At 44.2% G+C, this 20,540-nt stretch overlaps 2 protein-coding genes across 5 annotated transcripts in view; both read right to left on the bottom strand.

Moving 5' to 3' along the window:
- The window catches only part of HECTD1 (HECT domain E3 ubiquitin protein ligase 1), a 43,633-nt gene extending 30,712 nt beyond the window's left edge, over positions 1-12,921 (bottom strand). For all 3 annotated transcript variants that reach the window (XM_072115393.1, XM_072115395.1, XM_072115394.1), the window contains exons 1-2: positions 12,742-12,921; positions 3,074-3,296 (exon numbers count right to left, since the gene is read on the bottom strand). In XM_072115393.1, the coding sequence (XP_071971494.1) occupies positions 3,074-3,213 (140 nt within the window). In that variant the 5' untranslated portion in view covers positions 3,214-3,296; positions 12,742-12,921. The remainder of the gene's footprint in view (positions 1-3,073; positions 3,297-12,741) is intronic.
- A 4,709-nt stretch (positions 12,922-17,630) lies between these two features.
- Positions 17,631-20,540, bottom strand: part of HEATR5A (HEAT repeat containing 5A) — a 42,909-nt gene continuing 39,999 nt past the window's right edge. For both annotated transcript variants that reach the window (XM_072115390.1, XM_072115391.1), the window contains one exon: positions 17,631-19,851. In XM_072115390.1, coding sequence (XP_071971491.1) covers positions 19,550-19,851 — 302 coding nt within the window. In that variant the 3' untranslated portion in view covers positions 17,631-19,549. The remainder of the gene's footprint in view (positions 19,852-20,540) is intronic.

Below are 20,540 nucleotides of genomic sequence, written 5' to 3'. Positions count from 1 at the left end.
CAAGTAGCGCCATACTGGAGGGGACATTTCTAAAACAAAGTAGCCTCCTCCTCAGCTTTGGGATTGGCGAGGGCCCCAGAATCTGGACCCCTTCCAATTATGTAGTAATAGCTTATACAACAAATATGACATTATGTAGCCTTCGAAAGGAATGCTACATCTTTAGCTACAGAACAGGTTATAGAGCAGGAGCAGCCAAGTAGATTGTACTTTGTCTCCTACCTTTACAGGCAGCAACTTATAGAGTAGGAGAGGCAGAGCAGATTGTACAGTGTCCTAGCTGCAGGCAGCATTTTCTAGAGCAGGAAGAGCTGAGCAGATGGGACACAATGTACAATCTGCTCAGCTCCTCCTGCTCTATATCATGCTCCAATGCAGAAAATACACTATATGCCATCTGATCATTATGTCCTGAGCTATGGATTGTACATAGCGTCCCATCTGAGGGCAGCATGTTATAGAGCAGGAAGAGATGGGCACAGGACACTATAAAAATAATATGCTGCCTAGGGATAGGATACTATATACAGTATATATTAACATTAAGAAAAAGGAGCTGAGCAGATAGTAAATCATGTAGTAGCTCTGGGTACGGCAGGGTTACGTTAGAACGGGACAACACTATAACACCCAAAATATCAGCTAGTGAAAGTAACAATAGGATCTACACCTGATGTAAACACGGAAGCGGATGTAACGCTTGCTTCAGCACTGCCGGCCCCTCACACTTCTCTGAGGTGTAAAGAGAAGGACCCCCCACCAGTCCATTATAGAAGGAAACAAATACCGGAAGCCCTAGGAATTATACAGCAGCGAGTCAGAGCCCAACATCTCAGACACTTCTAATACAAATCATTCACAACTGCAGAGAACAATCCCAGAACCATAAGAGAATCTCTACATCACACGGTGGTCCTAGAACATAAACCCTACTCAGCCCTCGCACACATATAACATGGTTACAGTACAAGGAGTAGTGTGCCCAGTAATACTGATCCATATAGGACAGGAACCATCATCTGCTGACGTCCAGCTCTGTTATTACCCAGCATGACAAAATGATCCAGGAAAATTCACATTGGAGTTAGATGCAAATCAGTTCTATAAAGTCACAGAGGCAGAGAGTTTAGCGCTGAAGTCAAGCTCTCCAGCCTCAAGACACCCCTCCTCTGTGATGGACATAACACACCAGACTTCAGGAAAACCAACTAGTTTTGACAAATATGGAAATCTGACAAAGGGAGAGCTTGACTTCAGCACTAAACACTCCACCTCTGTGACGTTATACAACCATCTCACTACAAACTTGATTTGCTGGACACTGGGCCATGAAAGAAAGAAACATTATATCGAAGATGTAGATCTGTTGTAGTCGTTGGTGGTTTATTGAGTCACTTTCTGCTCACAGCTTCCCTTAAAGGGAATCTAACATTTTCTATTATGTAATTGGAGCCAAACGTACCTTGAGAAAGCTGTAGCTACACTGATGCAGAAACAAATCTTATTTAATCCCTGAACTGAGTGGTTTTGCTGAAAATCTATTATAAAATGATGATAATGAGGCTCTGTCGCTCTTGTGGTGCCCTGTCTCTTCTCCCCTCACCCTAATTATACACTGCTCCAGCTTTGTCCTGCCAGCAAATACTGTATTCACTGTGTTGGCCCTGTCAGGCAGAAGTAATCAATTGTTGCACCATCCCCAAGCTGTTGTGTACGAGTCATCCAGTTCGGGCAGCTCCTGAGGAAGTAATGTGTTTATGTACGGCAGCCAGTCTGCACCCAGCTTTCCCAAGGTCCTGAGTTGTTTTTTTTGTTTTGTTTTTAAACCCACTCAGTTCAGGTATTAAGACAAGATGTTTCTGAATCAGTGTAGCTACAGCATTCTCAATGCCCGTTTGGTTCATAATGCACAAAAACAAGATTCGTAGATTTCCTTTAAGGCCCAGTTCACACTAGCATGAGTGATTTCCATTTGCCTCTGATGAAAAACAATAAAGGCTGGATGGAAGACCACCCGTTCCTATTCTCTCTATAGATGAACTGAAAAGTAGGTTACCGATGCCATATTTGTTAGCTATAAAGAACATAATTTGCTGAATGCAGGAGTGAACTGAAAATAATAATTAAAAAATAATAATTAAATAAAATAATAATTAAATAATAATAATAATGTCACCAGGTCAACAACCCCTGAGGTAGGGTATGCAATATCCTTCTCGGACTCCCACATTTAGGATAAAATGCATCTGTTTACCCATAGTCACTTTTTGCTGGGGACGAGACCCTTTTAGAGACTGTAGGGTGGAGAGTCAAAGGCACGCCAATCTATGGCTCTGTAGTACCTACAACCAAATCTCATCTTACAAACTGCATGAGCCTTGCAGTTCTAGGAGCTACAGAACTTAAAACCATGTCGTTTTCAAGGCTTAACCAGTACACCAAAATAATTTTTGTGTATAGAATAATAATAGAAGATAAGAACTGAAGATCTGTTATGCCATTATCGCGCTGTTAGTGTTACATTCCTACAAGACTTTTTGCTAGGTGTGATAATCGTATATTAAGTTGTATTGCACATGACTGCCCAGCACCGTATAAACATTAGGGGTTCCCTGGTTTTGTGATCAGTGGTGCACATGCTGCTTAAAAAAAAAAAAAAAAAAAAAAAAAAAAAAAAAAAAAAAACACGACGAGATCCTGTTACGCTCTCCATCTACTTGAAAGCGCAGCAGCATGGAGGACATTATAGAGCTGGAGATACAACAGAAGGAAAAAGACCTCTAGGCTGCACTCAAAACTTTTTGGGCATGTAACCAGATCCCTTAGAGAGCTTCAAGTCCATCTGGTCTCTCAAGATGGATTCAGCACAGAATTAAGAGATAGTGAGCAGTTTTGGAAATGGAGGGGTATGAGAGTAGGAGGAGAGTGGCAAGTGGTGAAAGAAGCACTTACCTCTGATAAGATTTATTACAAAGTTTCTTATATTCACTTATAACTCTTAATATATTGCACAACTCAGTAATAAGAAATGTTACTGGAAATCAAAGGAAAAAAAAAAAAAAAAAACACTCACGTTTCAAAGCAGCGGTCTACATTATCAGACATGAGCAGCAGCATGCAGAGCTGTTCCAGGGCAATGAGCTGCATGTCCCGCTCGTCCCCCTGCCCCATCTGCAGCCATTCCAGCAGCGTATCCGGATCTACGTCCGCCATGACGGCTCCGGCTGGAGAGCGGCTTGTCTTCTATGCGGCCTTTGGTCTCAGCAGAGTCTTGATCTGTCTGCTGCGGCCCTCACCTGCAGAGAGAAGGAGCACAGAGAGGCCATGGGTTATTAACGTTACAGATAAAGCAGGTTAATCCCAGCCTGGCCGCAGGAGCACAGGCGCTGGGGAAGTGTCAGCCTCTGCTGTAAGCTGATTATGTATGTTCTGTACTCCATGCCGGAGCCCGCTACAATCCCCGCAACACTCAATCCCTATAGAGATGGTCACATCAACGAGGCCGCTGATGATTGCATACACAGAGCCTGCACCAAAATAAAGGGAACCTGTCAGCAGAACCCAATTACCCTACCAGCCCCAGTAAGGTCGGGAGGGGGATAAAACGTCCTTTCTAGTATTCTAGAAAGATAGGAGCATCTAAAGTGATTTTTTAGAGTCCTATTCACAATAAGATGGTAGAATAATCCATCAGCGAACATCTGCAGCAATTATTAATGGCAACGTGTTTTATGGTCTAGGAACCAGGTCCGTGTGAGAGCAATAGTACAGCGAGGGCAGGAGAGATTATTTTAAAAAATTGCCTTAAAGGAAATCTACCATCAAAATTAGGCACAGATAAACTAGGGGCACTTACTCATAGAACCAGGCACCGTGACTAAGGTGATATTCTTATATTTGTTATACAAGCTCCTCAGTGCTGTAGATTCACAGGCTGCTATACTGTCTCCCCCTGCCTGATGTAACCTCACACCGCAGGAACAGAAAAGTGCTTATGCACAGTGTAATCTGTGAATCTACAGCAGGGAAGGGCTCTAGTAACACCCCAAGAAAGCCATCAGGAAAATTAGGCTTCCTTACTTCTAATTTCAGTTTATAGAATTATGCTAATGAGTCTGAAGGGCTATGGGTGTGTTACCAAAACTTCACAAGTTGTTACACTGTCTCACCACCCCCCCAGAGCACTTCCCGCCTCCCTCGGCCTGCTGTAATCTCACGAAGTGTGAGGTGGCGGGTGCTCGTGCATAGTGCAACAGCTGGTGAAGCTACAAGCTCTGGAAAAATCCCCCCAGATTCCTTTTGGCTCATTAGCATAATTTTAAAAGTAGATTTCTTAGAAAGAAGGAGGCCATGGGTAACACATATAAGAGGATAACAGTCACATGCCTGGATCTATGAGTAATGTCCCTGGTTTATCAGGATGGATTGTGAAGTTTCCTTTGCACACCACACATATCGATAATAAGCATCACAAATGAATATGATATGGAGCCTTGGTACAAAAACACTCAACACATAGTCCAAATTTTAAAGTATAAAATGCACCCATGTAAAAAGGGCCTAAGAGGGGGCAAAGGACAGTTTTCTAACCTTCCGGATTAAGCCGGGATAAGATATCACACAGATCTTTGGACCCATTCATGGTAAACATCAGTGTCCTCACCCCCAGTCTAGATTCCCGAGAAGAGAAGAGACGCAATACATGGAGGGTCTCGCATATATAACACACATCTTTTTTAGGACATCTAGGGTTAATGAAATAGCAGGAGAGTTTTTTCCAAGAATCCAAAAGGCCGTGGTCCTGGAAAAACATTTTACAAACACAACTATATATAGATCCGGGGCAGAACCTGAACAAGAGTGGCACAGAGAAGGCGCAGCGATGACATTCCACAACGTGGAGGAGGGAGGACGAGCCGTCACGTGGAGACCTCGCTGCAGCTTCCGCCTTACTACTTACAAGGATGTGGTGACAACATGTCAGGAACTTCCCTGTAATAACAGCCATTAATAAGCACAAAGGTGTCTCCTCCCGAACCATAACAGAGGAGCTGCCCCGGCAGGACAGACCCGTCTCTGTGCAGGTGTCATACATACAGACATTATAGTATAGCGGTATACAACCAATAACCCCACAGGACCCCAAATATCTCCCGTCACAAGAAACTAAGTTCTCAAACAGGTCCAATTCACAGGATAGGGCCCAACTTGCTGATCTAGGAAGTGTCAGAGACGAGACCCCCCACAGATCACAAGAACAGGGGTACAATGGGATCCAAGATACGTCTGTCGGACCCCTTGTTGCTCTCCGAGATTAATCGAGCGGATGGCTGCATGTCAGTTCTGCTCCATTCTTCCCTATGGAGCTGAAGGAGATTGCTGAGCATGGCGCTCGTATATCTCCGTCAGAGCGTTTGGCGCATGCATCCGTGGGGTCCCATCACTGAGAATCCCACCGATCAGCAAGTCAGTCCCTATCATTTGGATAGGGCCTTACCTGCCATGACCCTTTAAACTACTAGCCCCCTCAGGTAGGGCATGAAATATACTTTCTAGAATCACTAGAGAAAGCATATATGACTCTTCTCACCTCAATTTCACATGAGAAGAGTCAAATCTAGTGGTTGTGGGTTCAGACTTTCCCATCTTCTGTGGTATGGTACCTAGAAACATACATCAGGCTTTGTGAGCTACAGAAGCGTAGATACAGCCAGCTAAATATATAGTTGGAAATGCAAGCTGCAGCTAAAGATCCATCCTGCCTGTATGTCCTGTTCTGGAGGATCTGAAAGACAATATTCTCATCTTTAATATGACACCAGCAGTATGTTTCTAAGTGCTATAGAACAGAACATAGGCCCTTCTAAAGTGACACTACCCCTGCAACCACTAAACTTAACTCATCTCAGGTGAAAATGGGATAAGAAGAGTCATATTTGCCCGGCTTCGGGAGAGTTTTCTATAGGTAAACAGGTGAGATTTCACATAATATGAGGGAATTTTAGAAAGGACATTTCATGCCCTATTTGAAGGGACTAGTATATTGGGGGTCCCCTCTTCAACAGCAGCTGATATTTAGAAATATTTGGTATTGAACAAGATAGGTGTTCAATTGTGACTGGTATGACAGCCGCCTGCATTTGTCAGAAGAGGAGAGCACACATCCCCATAATTTATCCATACAGCTAAGGGCGATGCCACATTTTGGCGTTTTTGGTCCGTTTCTAAGCATGCATTTCCAGTCCGTTAAAAAAACGCATCCGTTTTTGACAATTTACCATGCGTTTGTCTGCTTACAAAATGTTTATCTATTAAGATAATTGCGAAAAACGGACCAAAAACGCCATGTGCGGCATCACCCTAAGGACTCTCCAGGTATGGTGTAGGATCTGAAGGTCCTGCATAAATCAATCGTCCCAGCCTTCATTAAAAGGGTAGTAGCAAGTTTTCATCCATAGTCTGATTGGTGGGTGTCGTAATGCTGGGACCCTAGAACGGAGGGTTCCCGTTATCAGTAAATGATGGAGCTGCTAGTGGAACATGCCTACTGCCACCCCAAATACTATGGCAGTGCTGGAAATTGCTGAGCATAGCGCATGGCTATCCCAGGCACTACCAATCACTATCTGAGATACTCGAGCGCTGTGATCAGCAATTTACAATACTCTAAAAGTATGGATTGAAGTGGCCTCGATAATAATCGAACACCCATTCTTGTAATAGGTGGACAAGGGATAACAATCAAACATGGTGCAACCCATTTAAGTTCTGGGATTAAATAATGAACCAAAGGTCCTGTCCAGGAAAGGTAGACTTTTTGAGCCTCACGGTTTTGAGAAGCTTCCAAGGGAAAAAAGAAGAAGAAGAAAAAAAAAAAAGGAAGTTAAGAGGAGATATAGGAAGTAGACAGCACTAAACCCTATATAATAATCATAAACCTTGTCTTTATACAATCCACATGACAATTACAGCCATTGCCACCATAAAATCTGATTAAACCTTCCCGAATGACCTACAAGAAGATGGAGGGACGGTAAAAAACAACTTGGTCATATTACAGTCACCAGCGTCTACACGATGACACTGGACTCCGGAGCCGCTGACTGTAACATGACCAATGCTCCAGTGTCCCAGCTCTAGGAAAACTTACCTAAACTTTTCATTGATTTTATGGTCATGACGGCCGGATATGTCATTGCTGTTGAATAGAGACAACATTTTATGACTATAAAGTTAGGGTGCTGTTCACACTACATCCACTACAGATGGCCTTATAACAGGGCCCACACTACTACACACTATGAGGAAGTGTTGTGGGAAGGTTTTAGACTTCTACATAATAAAGTGAACTAGAACTTATCAAAAATCTGATGCAACTGGTGCTATACGCTAACAGCTATTCCTCTCAACTCGCTCTAAGACACGCACTCTGGACTTGTCTGAGCATGCATGTATCATGGAGTGGGACCTAATCTGCTTCCAGACACATCCCTATCCTGATTTCTTCCATCAGCGGAGTATTAGGCAGCCATGTCCAATATTAAAGGAATTTTCCAGTTTATTAATAAATACAAAAATATAGTTTAGTTTTTATATATGACAGCCTCCGGTCCCGAAATTAAGAGAGAACAGATTTGGAAGCACAGCTCCAGTCCCCGTGTAGGGGCAGAGTTGCGATACTACAGCTCCAGTCCCTGTGTAGTGGCAGAGTTGTGACACTACAGTTCATTTAACTGAATGGGATATTAATCTAATATCTAACCTGAACCCCATGAATCCAGTATATACGGCTGCCATATTCATAATCCAGAGGGTCTTTTATGAACCAAGTCTCTAAAAAGGATTAAAGAGGATGCCAAGTAGACCCCCCTCCTACCAGACACTTGCCCCTGCACCCACACACAGCATGGATCCCGTGGCTATGCACGTGCTGTCCACGACCAGGGTGTACATACAGGTTGCTATGTAGTACACAGCGATAATTATAGGTCACAATGGATTCCTGTGAATCACTGAGCTCCTCCATATTCAATGGATAAGACAGGAAAGGTGCATCCATAGGAACATTCAGTGCAAACTCGTAGGGTGTCTAATACAGAGTATGTACACATTGCAGTGTCCATATCCGCGCCATATGGCATCTGTTTGGCACCGGCTCCTGGATCCAATGTTGCAACGGTCTCCTACATTACTTTGGGACTTCTGTCTGGTCCAAAAGTAATCGACAGGGGTCAGCAGACCCAATGTCAGTGTTCTATGCCGAGGCTTCTGATTAACTAGGGGACTGGACTCCAGTGCACTACACCATTCTACAATAGAAGGAGTCCCTTCTTCCCTGCTGTAATCTTCACAGTTCAGCAATGCCGTTTGACCTCAGTGTAAAGGATAGGACTCCGAGTATCATAGGGATGTTCCCCGCTAAACGGCATTGAACTGTCATGCCTACAGCAGGGAAGAAGGGACTCCTTGTATCACTATGATGCTTGGAGTCCCATCCTCTACACCGAGGTCAGTGTGAAATCCAGCCAGTGCACATTCCATGATTCACAGATGAAGCAGCCATGGGTTTTAAGCCTTAGCCACATGATAAATCGAACCTAACTTATACAAGACGAAACCCAAGTGCTACAGGACAGGGACACAAGAAGCGTGTGACATTACAAAGTGCAAACCTAAAAGCGTCACCTGTCAGCGAATCGTACAAATGTTTTGGTGGCACGACACACACACACGGCCCTGACCTAGGGACAGAAACTAAAAACCCCGGACAAAGGAAGTGCCTGCTGCTCCTACATAACCTCGCGAGACGCTCTTATCACCAATGACCCAGAGGGGAGAGAGAAGGATCAATTTACCGAGTGACTGGAACCTTCCACAGGTGGTAATGAGCCTCATCCTGTGTGTACACCGCTCCGCCTAGGTCTCCACCACACGCAGACTCCCCGGGCAGGAAAGGGTTAAAACAAGCAATAGTCGGAGGTGATAATTACAGGAGCAGCGTGTCCTGTGTACATAGTCACCTCGTCTCCTGTTACCTGGACAATCCTCACATACATGGATTTTGGCTCCAATGAGGAGCCACTCAGATGCCAATCTGGTTCACAGCATGTTAGGAAATCTACCACCAGGATCCATCATGATAAACCAGGGACATTACTCATAGATCCAGGCACCGTGACTGTGGGAATTATATATTTGTCATCCATGGTCTCCTCCCTTCTAATATCAATATTAAAATTAATCTAATGAGCCCCTCAGTGCTATAGAGTCACATGCTGTTAAAGTCTCCCCCTGCCTGATGTAACTTCACACAGTGGGAGGGGAGAAGTGCTCCTGCACAGTGTAACAGCCTGTGAATCTACAGCTCTAGTAGCACCCCCAGGAGTCCTTCAGGGTCATTAGCATGATTTTATACATTGATTTTAGAAGGGAGGAGGCCATGGATAACAAATATTAGAAGATTACCACAGTCACGGTGCCTGGATCTATGAGTAATGTCCCTGGTTTATCATGAGGAGGGTAGATTTCCATTGAAGGGGTTGCCTCGTCTTGTGGGTCCTCTGCTCTTTCTTTACAATAAACGTTAATTGAACCATCAAGGGGGTCGCATCATCCATTATGAATTTGATGATGATGACAGAATAGGTCCTCAGTATCAGATAGGATGTGGATGTGAAAGCGGAGGGCTCCATCCACTGTATAGTGGTTGTGCTGTGGAACTGCAGCGCAGTCGCTATTCACTTGCTGGGCAGATAAGGGCAGTGTCAGACTGTGCAGAGTCATAAATGCACGAGGGGCCAGACAACCCCCTATGAGAACACCATTACTGACTATTAGGGGGGATTCTCCCATACTTTATACCTGTCATCAGGACAGGTAAGAAGCATCTCATCAGTGGGGACTATATGGGACCTCTACAAGAAATGGGTTGACGTGTACTCGGGTATAATGGCGCAACTTGTTCTACACTAGTAAAAAATACAGGACCCCTGTTTGGAGACTGATGATGGTCCCAACACTTGGGCACCTTTCATCAACTTTTAATGATGGGAATACAGCAACCAAGAGAAACAGGTTTGAGTGTCATCTGTCCAAAAATTATACAGTGCAATACAGGGGTAGAGCATGACCCAACTGATAACTATGTGTCAGTATGGATCCATATAGGATACAGATGGGTTCTTTACAGTATAATAAACATAAACTGACTACCCAGCATGCTCCAGCACCGAGATGACAATGTAACCACCTCCCGTCACACAATAACCAGACCGGAGAATGTTTGGTAAATGGAGTAACTATGTTATTATATGATCATAGGTTATGACGCGTCATCGTGACTCAGGGTAAACATGAAAGCCGGTGTGGGGACAGGCGCCGACTACACGCTGCTCATTGCTAGTCACTGAGGACACAGGTTTAAAGGTCTGTAAATTTCGGTCAAAGGATCCCGACAACAGACGTGAAACAGGACAAGGCTGAAAGACTCAGCACCGCTACATCACTCGCTCAGGGGCTTTATCCCACCAAGTATTACTATAAAGGAGAACAAAGTTGGACGCTCCCAAATGCGATACTGAAGACCAGACCCTTTAATACCCCTTTAACTAAGCAGCAGAACTGGAGAAAGGCAATGTAAAAATACTCACCGAACTGCAATCATGATTATAGAGGGGAAGCAGGGACTCCTTGTATTATATATCACTATAAGGCTCAGGTCCTCATCCTCTACACCAGTGGTTCTCAACCTTTCTAATGCTGTGACCCCGCAATACAGTTCCTCATGCTGTGGTGACCCCAAACCATGCAACTCGTAGTAAAAACACAGTAAAATTTCGGCTCCGATGGCTTTAGGCGACCACCGGTTTTGGTTGTTCGACCCCCACTGGGGTCCCGACCCACAGGTTGAGAACCACTGCTCTACACTGTAGTCCATTTATGAAATTCAGCCAAAAAAAAATGCTCCAAACAAGTCATGTGACAAAGGGAATCTACCATGACAATTCATCAACATAGAACCAGGCCCCGTGACTGTGGTAATCTTCTTCTGTTTGTTATCCATGGTCTCCTCCTTTCTAAAAGCAACTTTTAAAATTATGCTAAGGAGCCAGAAGGGCTCTGGAAACGTTTCCCCCTCTGTAATGCAGATTCACAGGCTGTCAGACTGTCTCGCCTTACTCTCTGAATGCTATAATCTCATACAGGAGGAGGGGAGAGCTCCCGCAGAGCATAACGGCTCTGGTAACACCCCCAGAGCACTTCTGGATCACTAACATAATTATAAAAGTTGCTTTTAGAAGGAAGGAGGCCATGTATAACAAATATAAGAAGATTACTACAGTCACAGGGCCTGGATCCATGAGTAATGTCCCTGGTTTATTATGATGGTAATTTCCTTAAAGTATGGCGGCTGGTGATTCCCCCCTCAAAATGTGTATTCGCACACCAGGCTCTGATGACAAATATTTATGTCCCCGGAAGGATTGGAAATGTTACCCTATGAAAACCGACAGCGGAAAGTGATGTGCACTGCTCATTAACCCAATATGTCCATTTACGCTCCCAGCATATGACATGTTTTATCTCATCCACATTGCAGCGCCAAATCCACTGCCAGTATTGCACATCCTATAGGAGCCCAAGAATTGAGACACCTTGGTACATTTTTCATTACATTGTAGGAATCAGGCGCATGCGCAGCAGCATACGCTACAAAACTCAGTGGAATCCTGACCAATGTACCACATGTGACACATCAGGGAGCGTCAGGTGTAACATAACACACGGTCAGGAGTACAACTTCCCAAGCGGTGTGTTTCATCTAGAAAAATACAGCCATAATATGGACCATAATAGACTGGAGGCGCATGGACTCATGGAGAACCTCAGAGCAGAGGACAGGACTCCTTACATCATGATATAAGGAGTCCCTGCTTCCCCTCTGTCATGATACAGGGACACCTTGTCCCACGTATCAGTATGATGTTCGGAGTCCCACCCTCAGCGCTTTGGTCACTCCATGAATTCAGACCAGAGCAGGATCCACGATTCACGTACCTTCCACCTTAGTGTCCCCACAGCCTAATAGGCACTCAATCCACCGGTGTGAACGAGGCCTAAGAAAGGTGAAACCAGACTCCTATTGACCAGATCTGGCGCCTATTCACACTGCACCACAGTGTATACACCCCAAAGCCTATACGTATCTGTCCCTCATTCCCCTGTATACAATATATATATATATATATATATATATGTTCCCTTTCAGCAGGGACCCCTATGGGTGACATATCTCTACTATATTACATGGGTGTAAGTGCTGGCTATGATCACATCAGTATACGCTGTATTATCACAATCACGGTTGTGAGGTGTAAATCGCCCCCTATGACCCATCATGTGTATATTTGGGGTACAGGACAGCAGTATATATGACAGGGGTGGACAGGAGAGGGTTAATGCTCATGGGGAGACACAGCGGCCATTGCCTTAGTACATAGCAACAAGCCGGACCCATAGTGAGGCCTACAGATACAATCAGTCACCGACTGATCGATGCGACGGTGATCGCCGTCCGACCCCCGGCTACGCTAGCTCTGCCCCATCCCATGATTAGGCCCGGTCCACAGCCTGGGAGTTTCGGGGCCTGCTCCGGAGAACTCCATGGAGACAGCCATGACAGCGCGCCAGACGTCAGGCGGGTCACACACCGAGCACAGCCATGGGCAGCCATAGACTTACCGTGTCCGTACGGAGCCGGTCTGGGCCTCACAGCTCCGGACGATCCCCGGAGTCACACGGAGCGTGTCACGGGCTCAGGCCGAGACTCCGCCCGCTCTGCGCCCCGACTACCAGCAGAGGGCGCTCTGAGAGCCAGCCGCGGACCACACACACTGGGCTGACTATCTTCTGTTTCACCTCGCCGCCCGCCTCATTTTTAAACAAAACAGCGACGAGAATTAGACTCCGTTTCCCTTCCCCCGCCCACGGGTGACTTGCAACCAAAAGATCAAATAGAATCATTCAGTTCCTAATCCGACCTCCCGCGGCTGTGCGCCTTGTTTCGGTTGACACGACAAACACAAGATTGACTGTGTGTTGTAATCATGGCATCCCCTTTGACTCACATTGCGGGGCAGATCCATGAACTTGACTGAAAGACGGACAAGACAACCAATCACAGCACAGCTTTTATCTTTGGAAGACGGCTGTCAGAAGTGAAAGCTGTTTGGTTATTGGCTGCTATGGACAACAACACCTGATGCTGCAATGTTTTGGATTTATCGCTAATGGCTTCAAGGGAGTTAAAAAACATGGCTGCTTTCACACACAGCGCCACATGGGTAGTGTGTGGTAGTATTATTTAAATTGATCAATTTCTATTAAACCACAATAGGCAGTCGTGATATTTAATGGCTTTAAAGCCACGTTCACACTTTCTGGTTAAATTTGCGTTTTTGAAAACGCAATTCATGTGGTATGTGGAGGGCGCATTCACATGGGGCGTTTACTCGTGCGTTTTGAATCGCAATACAACAGCTGAGAAGAGATTTGCCCGATTATGCTGCTGTAATCAATGTGTTATTAATATCACATTAACCCACGTGTTTGTTAACATTGCGTTAATGCATGCGTTTTTTAAGCACACTGTTGACAGCCATGTAATTAGGAAGATCTTCGCTTCTCAGCTGTTGCATAGCGTTTGAAAATGTGTGCGTCAACATCACACGTGAATGCGCCAGAGGGGCTTGTCCTGATTGCATATGTGTTTCAGCTGAAAGGCATGCGGTCATTAACGAGCACCACGTTTATTGCATTACTTATAAGTAAAACACGGGAAGCTTGTTCCCGATCACAAGTATTTTAGTAGAAAGTGTGATGCCACAAATGGTGTTTTGAACCTGTTTTTGCTTTCGTTTTTAAGCAGTCCGTTAAAAAATGCATCCGTTTTAATTAAGATAATTGGTAAAACCTGTCAAAAACGGGTTCAAAACGCCATCTGTGGCATCACCCTAGAGGTAATGGCACACGTCCCGTTCTTAAGCACGCGTTTTCAGTCCGTTTAAAAAAAAAAAGGCATGTGTTTTTTGCCGTTTGGCAGCTTTGAACCGTAATTAAACGGACAGAAAACACATGCTTTAAAATGGTCCAAAAATGGGACATGTGGCATCACCCTAAAGCCACACAATGGGGGACATTTACTTAAAGTGTCGGTGTCTGCATTGGCTTTGTTACTGACCTGCTCTCGGAAAGAAGACACACATTTAATATTGTAGAGCTGTGCAGAGACATTTCTGTCCGCGGGACCAAAATCTGTCCCGAGCACCAGAAATGTGTCCAACAGTCCCTGCTAGACCAGTTTTCTTTTGGTCTACTTTCCGCCAGTTTTCAGCGCCCAAAAAGGGCTGCAACACATATTAATTGTGTCTGAGTTTCCACTCCGCCAAAGCCACGCCCCTTTTCGGAGAAGAGTCGGAGCAGACGGAAAAAGTCATTTTTTTCTGGTGCTGCCAGCTAATAAATAGGTCTGAGAGCAGAACATGTGGTGAGAGCGCCACAAAACTGGCAGAAACGCCATAGTAAATGTCCCCCATTGCGTTTTGATTTGCTTTTTCATGCGTTTTGTTAACGCATATGTTAACAATCACATGCATTTTATTAATACATGTGTTAACAAATGTAAACAGTAATGTTATTAAGCAAATAACCTCTCCTCAGTTGCTGTAAAGTGTTTCAAGGTGCAATTAAAATGCAACCAAAACGCAACATGTGGCCAAAGGCTGGCGCCACACGTGGCGCTTTGTCTGCGCTTAAATCGCGTTTAATTTAACACGAAACACCGGCTGCTCGTTCCCGATCGCAGGCGTTTCTATAGAAACGCCGATGCGATCGGGCCGAGGCCCGCCCCGGTGGGCGCGACTTTGTCTGCGTTTGCAAGCGCAGACAAAGTGGCGCGGGCCTAAGACCATGGTAAATCCATATGCAGACTAGCTTGTCATGTGACCAAAGGTCGCAATGCTGCCCAGTACCTGGCGCCCAACCATCCCGAGTTATGTGGTCTGTCTTGAAGTCCTGGGCAGTGGCAGCTAAGGGGTATTCCCACAAAGACAAGATTCTTAAATATAGCCAGGGTAACAAAACCTCAATTTCATAGATAAAATTCCAACCTGTCTATCAGTCGTGGTGTACACAGTTTTGGTTGCCCTTGGACCCGACCCAGGATCTTCTGACTTTAGGATCAGGTAGACATATTTGGGCAGGGCAGTGCATCAATTTTCTGTCGGACTTTGCACATTCTCTTTAGTGCTAACTGCTTGCACAGGTATTTAAGAAGTGTCCACGCCACATTTGTGTCGCATGCGACCCTTCTATTAACATGCAAAGAGCGACAAAATTGTGTTGCACGCCCCATGTTAGGCCACGGTCACACGTACCGCTAGCGCACAGGGGGCGGTCCTCGGCCCAAACGCACTTGCGTTTCCGAGGACCGCCCCCTGTGTGCTAGCGGTACGTGTGACCGCGGCCTTAAAGATGCACCAAAAAAAGTGGCACAGGCAAACTGCACCTAGTTTTTAGTAAATGATGTTTATCCAGGGGACCGGGAGAGAGGCACAGCAGATCTGACAGTGTATGTTATGGCTGTGATAGCAGAGGGGAGAAAGTCATGTGCAATATGCATCTCATTATCTCTGATCTGTCTCATCTCTCTTTTTATGTGTCAGATACTAGTGAATGTGCAGAAACTAAATAGGAGTGTAGATAAACCCTGTACCCTGATAATCTAAGCACATTGTAAGCACACAGCATCTCATAGCACAGAGGAATCAGGAAGTGTCTGCTTAGAGAGTTCCCCCAACACTCTGGAATATTACACTGACCATCAGTGACAGGAGCTAAAACAGCAATTAAACTGAGTAAAATTGTAAAGTGTTGGGGTAAAAATGATCTTTATTGTGTCAAAATCACTAGGGGATTGAAATTTGAGAATTTTCTTTCATTGGCACTTTCAGGACCAATGACCGTTAAGGAGAATGGTGGTGCTTTGCTGCTCTGTTCACTTTTATGGGACTGCTGGAGATAACTACCGAATATATACTCGAGTATAAGCCAACCCTAGTAAAAATCAATGTACTCAATTTTATCACAAAATACTGGGAAAACCTATTGACTCAAGTATAAGCCTAGGTTGGGAAATGCATTGGTCACAGCCTCCAGCCAGTATATAGCCAGCCAGCCCCCCAGTATATAGCTATTCAGCCCCCTACCTCCAGTATATGGCTAGTCAGCTCATTCCCCCCAGTATACAGCCAGCCAGTCCCCAGCACCTCCAGTATAGAGCCAGCAACCCTGCCCCCAGTATATAGCCTACCAGCCCCTTCCCCCCCTGTATATAGCCTGCCAGCCCCTTGCCCAGAGTATGTCAACCCTCTTCTTGCTTGCAGCTGCATCTTTGGGTCCAGCGCACACACACTATGACGTCAACCACTTGCCAACAACATTGCGCCACTTCTTGTGTCAGCAAGTGGCTGACTTCATAATGTGGGTGCCGACATCGCGCAAGGACCCGAAGACAGAACAGTGTTAATTTTTTTATAGACTCAAATATAAGCCGAATATATACTCCACTTATACTTAAGTATAGAAGGCAAATACAATTCTCTTTAGCAATCCCATAGAAACCGAAGGAGATTGTAGTGCACATGCAAAGGACAATTTTTGGTCTTTTCGGAACACTTAGAGGGTATACTAAAAAAACTTGGTGACACTTTGTGTGTACTGCCACTATTCCTATACAGGGTAGTCCCTATAGACAACCAGTAATATGTTATAAATGTACAATAGGTCCAATATGATTTGCAAAAAAAGAAACAAAATCTGATACATTTAATGCTACTTTATTTCAAAGAGAAAAATCTTCTACTTGTATCAGGAGTCTGTTTAACAATCAGATTCAGAAAGGATTAAAAATACAGAAATCAATAGGAAAACAGAAACAGTACACAAATCCATGACGTCTGGTTTCCCGGCTCTGGGGCACAGCACAGTGTTCACATTAATAATACTGCATTATAGTCACACCACATGCAACACGGACACACAAGGACGGACGTTACATCTAGTGCCGCTAATGTGAAAAAACATTTGTAAAAATTGTGCAATGGAAGCATTGGATTAAAAACCGTAAGAAAACAAGCGGCAGATCGCACAATTATTCTGCAGACTGACAGGGATTCACAGTAGAATTAGTGACATTATCGTAGTGCGTTACCATCGGCAACTAGAACAGATCCCAAAATATCGGACATTCGCCTTCATTGGAAGAAAAGCTCCATCGTGTGTTATCAGACATTCATATACTAGTCTAGGCAATCTGTAAAATATCTTCATTACCTTGCTTTCTTTCTTTTTCTATATTATTCTACTACTTTTTAGCTTTTTTGGGGGAAGGGGAGGATGTCCAAGCTTACCAAGACAGCGCCACACCTGACTATGGTTTGTGGCAGTATTGCAGCTGTATATAAATCAATGGAACCTAAAGGGCATCTACCACCAGGATGAATTGTATGCAAATGAGTCTGAGGGGCTCCAGCCTCCAGAGGTGTTAATGGAGGCTGGAGCCCCTCGGGCTCATTTGCATATAGTGCTTCACCCTGATGGTAGATGTCCTTTAAGCTGTAATATCCCACACTACCTATGGTCAGGTGTGGGGGTGTTTTTGGAAGTAAGCAGCCATATTGTTCAAATTTTGGGCAACCCCTTTAAAGGATAGATGTAGGTCCCCTTGCAGAGTCATGTAATGACCCTTATGTTTTTCTACATATATAGATAACCATCAGCCACTTCTTAATAGAGAAAATGCATATATGGGCCACTTGTGTGTTCACTCCTTGAGAAGACCCCATGGCCAGCGGTCACCTCAGGTGGGTAGAAGTCCCAGAGGTGGAACCTGCATCAGACATTTAGGATATGTTAATGGGGTATTTAGGCAATTTAAAGTTAACCTCCATCAACTGTATAGGGGATGATACTAGATCTATTGGGAGATCCCAATAGTCAAAAAAGGAATGAAGATATATTACAGAAATATATATTTCTAACTAGTCAGAAAAGCAGAGACCCCACAGAATCAGCCATAGGGGGACAGCTCTTTTGTACTGTATTTCAATATGATAAGCTATAGATTAAAGGGACTATCCCCAGAATTTACCCCATAAGGTAGGATATGAGATGTCTGAAAGATGAGATTATTATCTTTAATACGACACCAGGATCATGTTACTAGGTGCTACAGAACCGAAGAGGAGGTCGTCTGACGTGACACTCCCCTTCAGACTCATCTTGACTCATCTCAGGCAAAATATGACTGTTCTCCAAAGTCCTGTGATAATGAGAGAAGATTTTTTTCATTAGCATATGGGCGAGACATTTCTTCACCTACTTGAGGGTAGTAGTGTCCCTTTAAAGGCTGTCATTTGCCATAGACCCAACAAGTAGCTTGACAATGGAGTTACTCCATGTTTTCAAAGCGCCATAGTCTGCTACATATAGTAGTCGGTCACCGACCTCATAATATCTTAAATGCTAATGAATTTCTAGGAGTTTTTTTCAGGTGACAGAATAAAGGCAGTGCGGTTCTAGATGAATAGAATAAAACTTCAATAACCGAGGAAAGTAGTGCAGCCAAAAAATAGTAAAAAAAATTAAAATGTAGTAGTAGTATTTATGCAACTAAAACCACAGCACAGTATTCGGTATGGCAGTGCAAAACAGAATTATTATTTTTTTTAGAGAATTCTTAAAAGGGTGTTTTCTGGGCTAAATATATTATTGAACTATCCCAAGTGTCACTCCCTTAATATCAGGTCCACCAGAATGTCAGCGCCTTTCTCTGTGTAGTGCCTGGACGTGGACTGATCTGCAGTTACCAGGTCTGACCACAACGCAGGGAATGGAGCTGTCTGAGACTATATCTGTAGGGTCACTGGGTGTCAGACCCCCCACATATGATGCGGAGGACCTATTCTATGGATACATTCTTAATATTCTTATCCTGGAAAACCCATTTAACACATAATTTCCTGGGCTGCTGAATTGAGCCCACAATCCATTTTGACATATGTGTAAGTGCTACCAAGTGCAAAGTAGAGCTCCCAAGGAGAATGGATCAGACACAAAAATTTAGTGTATTCTGTTTTTCCTGTGACGAGACGTCTTGTAGTATTTTGTCCTCTACTTTAGTTGCACTTTTCTGATTCTTCTACATTCGCATTGAGTGTCGCTGCTTTTTTAGGAGGTGAAGCTCCTATTTAATGCATCGAGGTCACTGGGGTCAGTGGAGGAGTTTACATCAATACAATTAGGAACTAGTTTGTTAAGGCATCAGATTATTGAGAAGACATATCAACGTGTCACATTCGGGAAAACCTTCACTCCCTTCATTATCCGAAAATTCTGCGCACCCTCCCTATATCCCAGGCACTTGTAGAAGATATCAGCAAGCATTAAGGCTGCGAGGAATGGAGTAGTAGCACTTTAAGGAAGTAAGGCATCACAGAAAGTTTGTCTTTAGTTGGATGCTGGGGGAACCTTGTCCCCCTCCCCTGACAGTGCGAGATTTAGGTTTGAGGCTTTCTTGATTTCCCCGGAGAGCAGCTTCTAGACGAGAACGTAGCGCGGTGGAGGAGGCCATGATGCGGCGAAACTCATCTGGGTGGCTGGCGCCAAACTGCGTGAGGCTTTGCAGGCCGAAGTCATGGAGAGCTCTGGAGCATGGGGGCGCCGAACAGAGGGCATTCTCATCCAACAGAAAGGAAATGAGTAGATGGAATACCATGGACACAATGGGAGGTCCTGCAAGACAAAAGGGGGACATGGATTTCGTAAACTGTAACCAAACTTTTCGACTTTTTGTGCAATGAGTTCACGATTCCAGATAATAGTAAACGTCATGATACAATTTATTAAAGAAATCTGTTCCTTTTTTCTCTATTTTTCTTTCTCATTTAAGCAGTTTGTGAAAATCAACTTTCTGTCCTTTGTTCTCCAACAGAAATAAGCAGAGGCTGATAAAGTGTCTAATGACAGAACTAATTACAGAGAATCCCTGGCTATTGTTATCCCCTCGGAGAGTCGAATCAACAAGGTAAATATTCTCTACATATGAAATGAGTTACAATAATTAGTCTCGTAATCTGTGGACCACAGAAAGCTTTCAGATACACTGCTCACTACAGGAGAAAGAAGCTGAAAAAGGTATATGTAACATAAACTACATTAAGTAATGCAGTGTTTTACAACGTTTACTATAATCGCCTGTTCTCTACATTTATGAGATAAAAATAATTAACTTCAATGGTCTATGCAAATAGTTTGTCTTCTCATAAAATGTTTTTTTTTTTACCATATGATAGAGATCATATATATTGTAATGTGAATGGAAGTTGTCAGGTCAGCGTGCACTGACCAGAGACGGAGCAGGACAAGAGGAGCGCATAAGCTTTTTTTTTTTATCTTTTCTTAACCCCGGACAGTTATAAGTT

This window comes from Engystomops pustulosus, chromosome 7 (assembly GCF_040894005.1).
Source record: "Engystomops pustulosus chromosome 7, aEngPut4.maternal, whole genome shotgun sequence".
NCBI lineage: Eukaryota > Metazoa > Chordata > Amphibia > Anura > Leptodactylidae > Engystomops > Engystomops pustulosus.
Note: the sequence above shows the minus strand (reverse complement) of the source record. Positions and strands in the feature narration are given on the sequence as shown.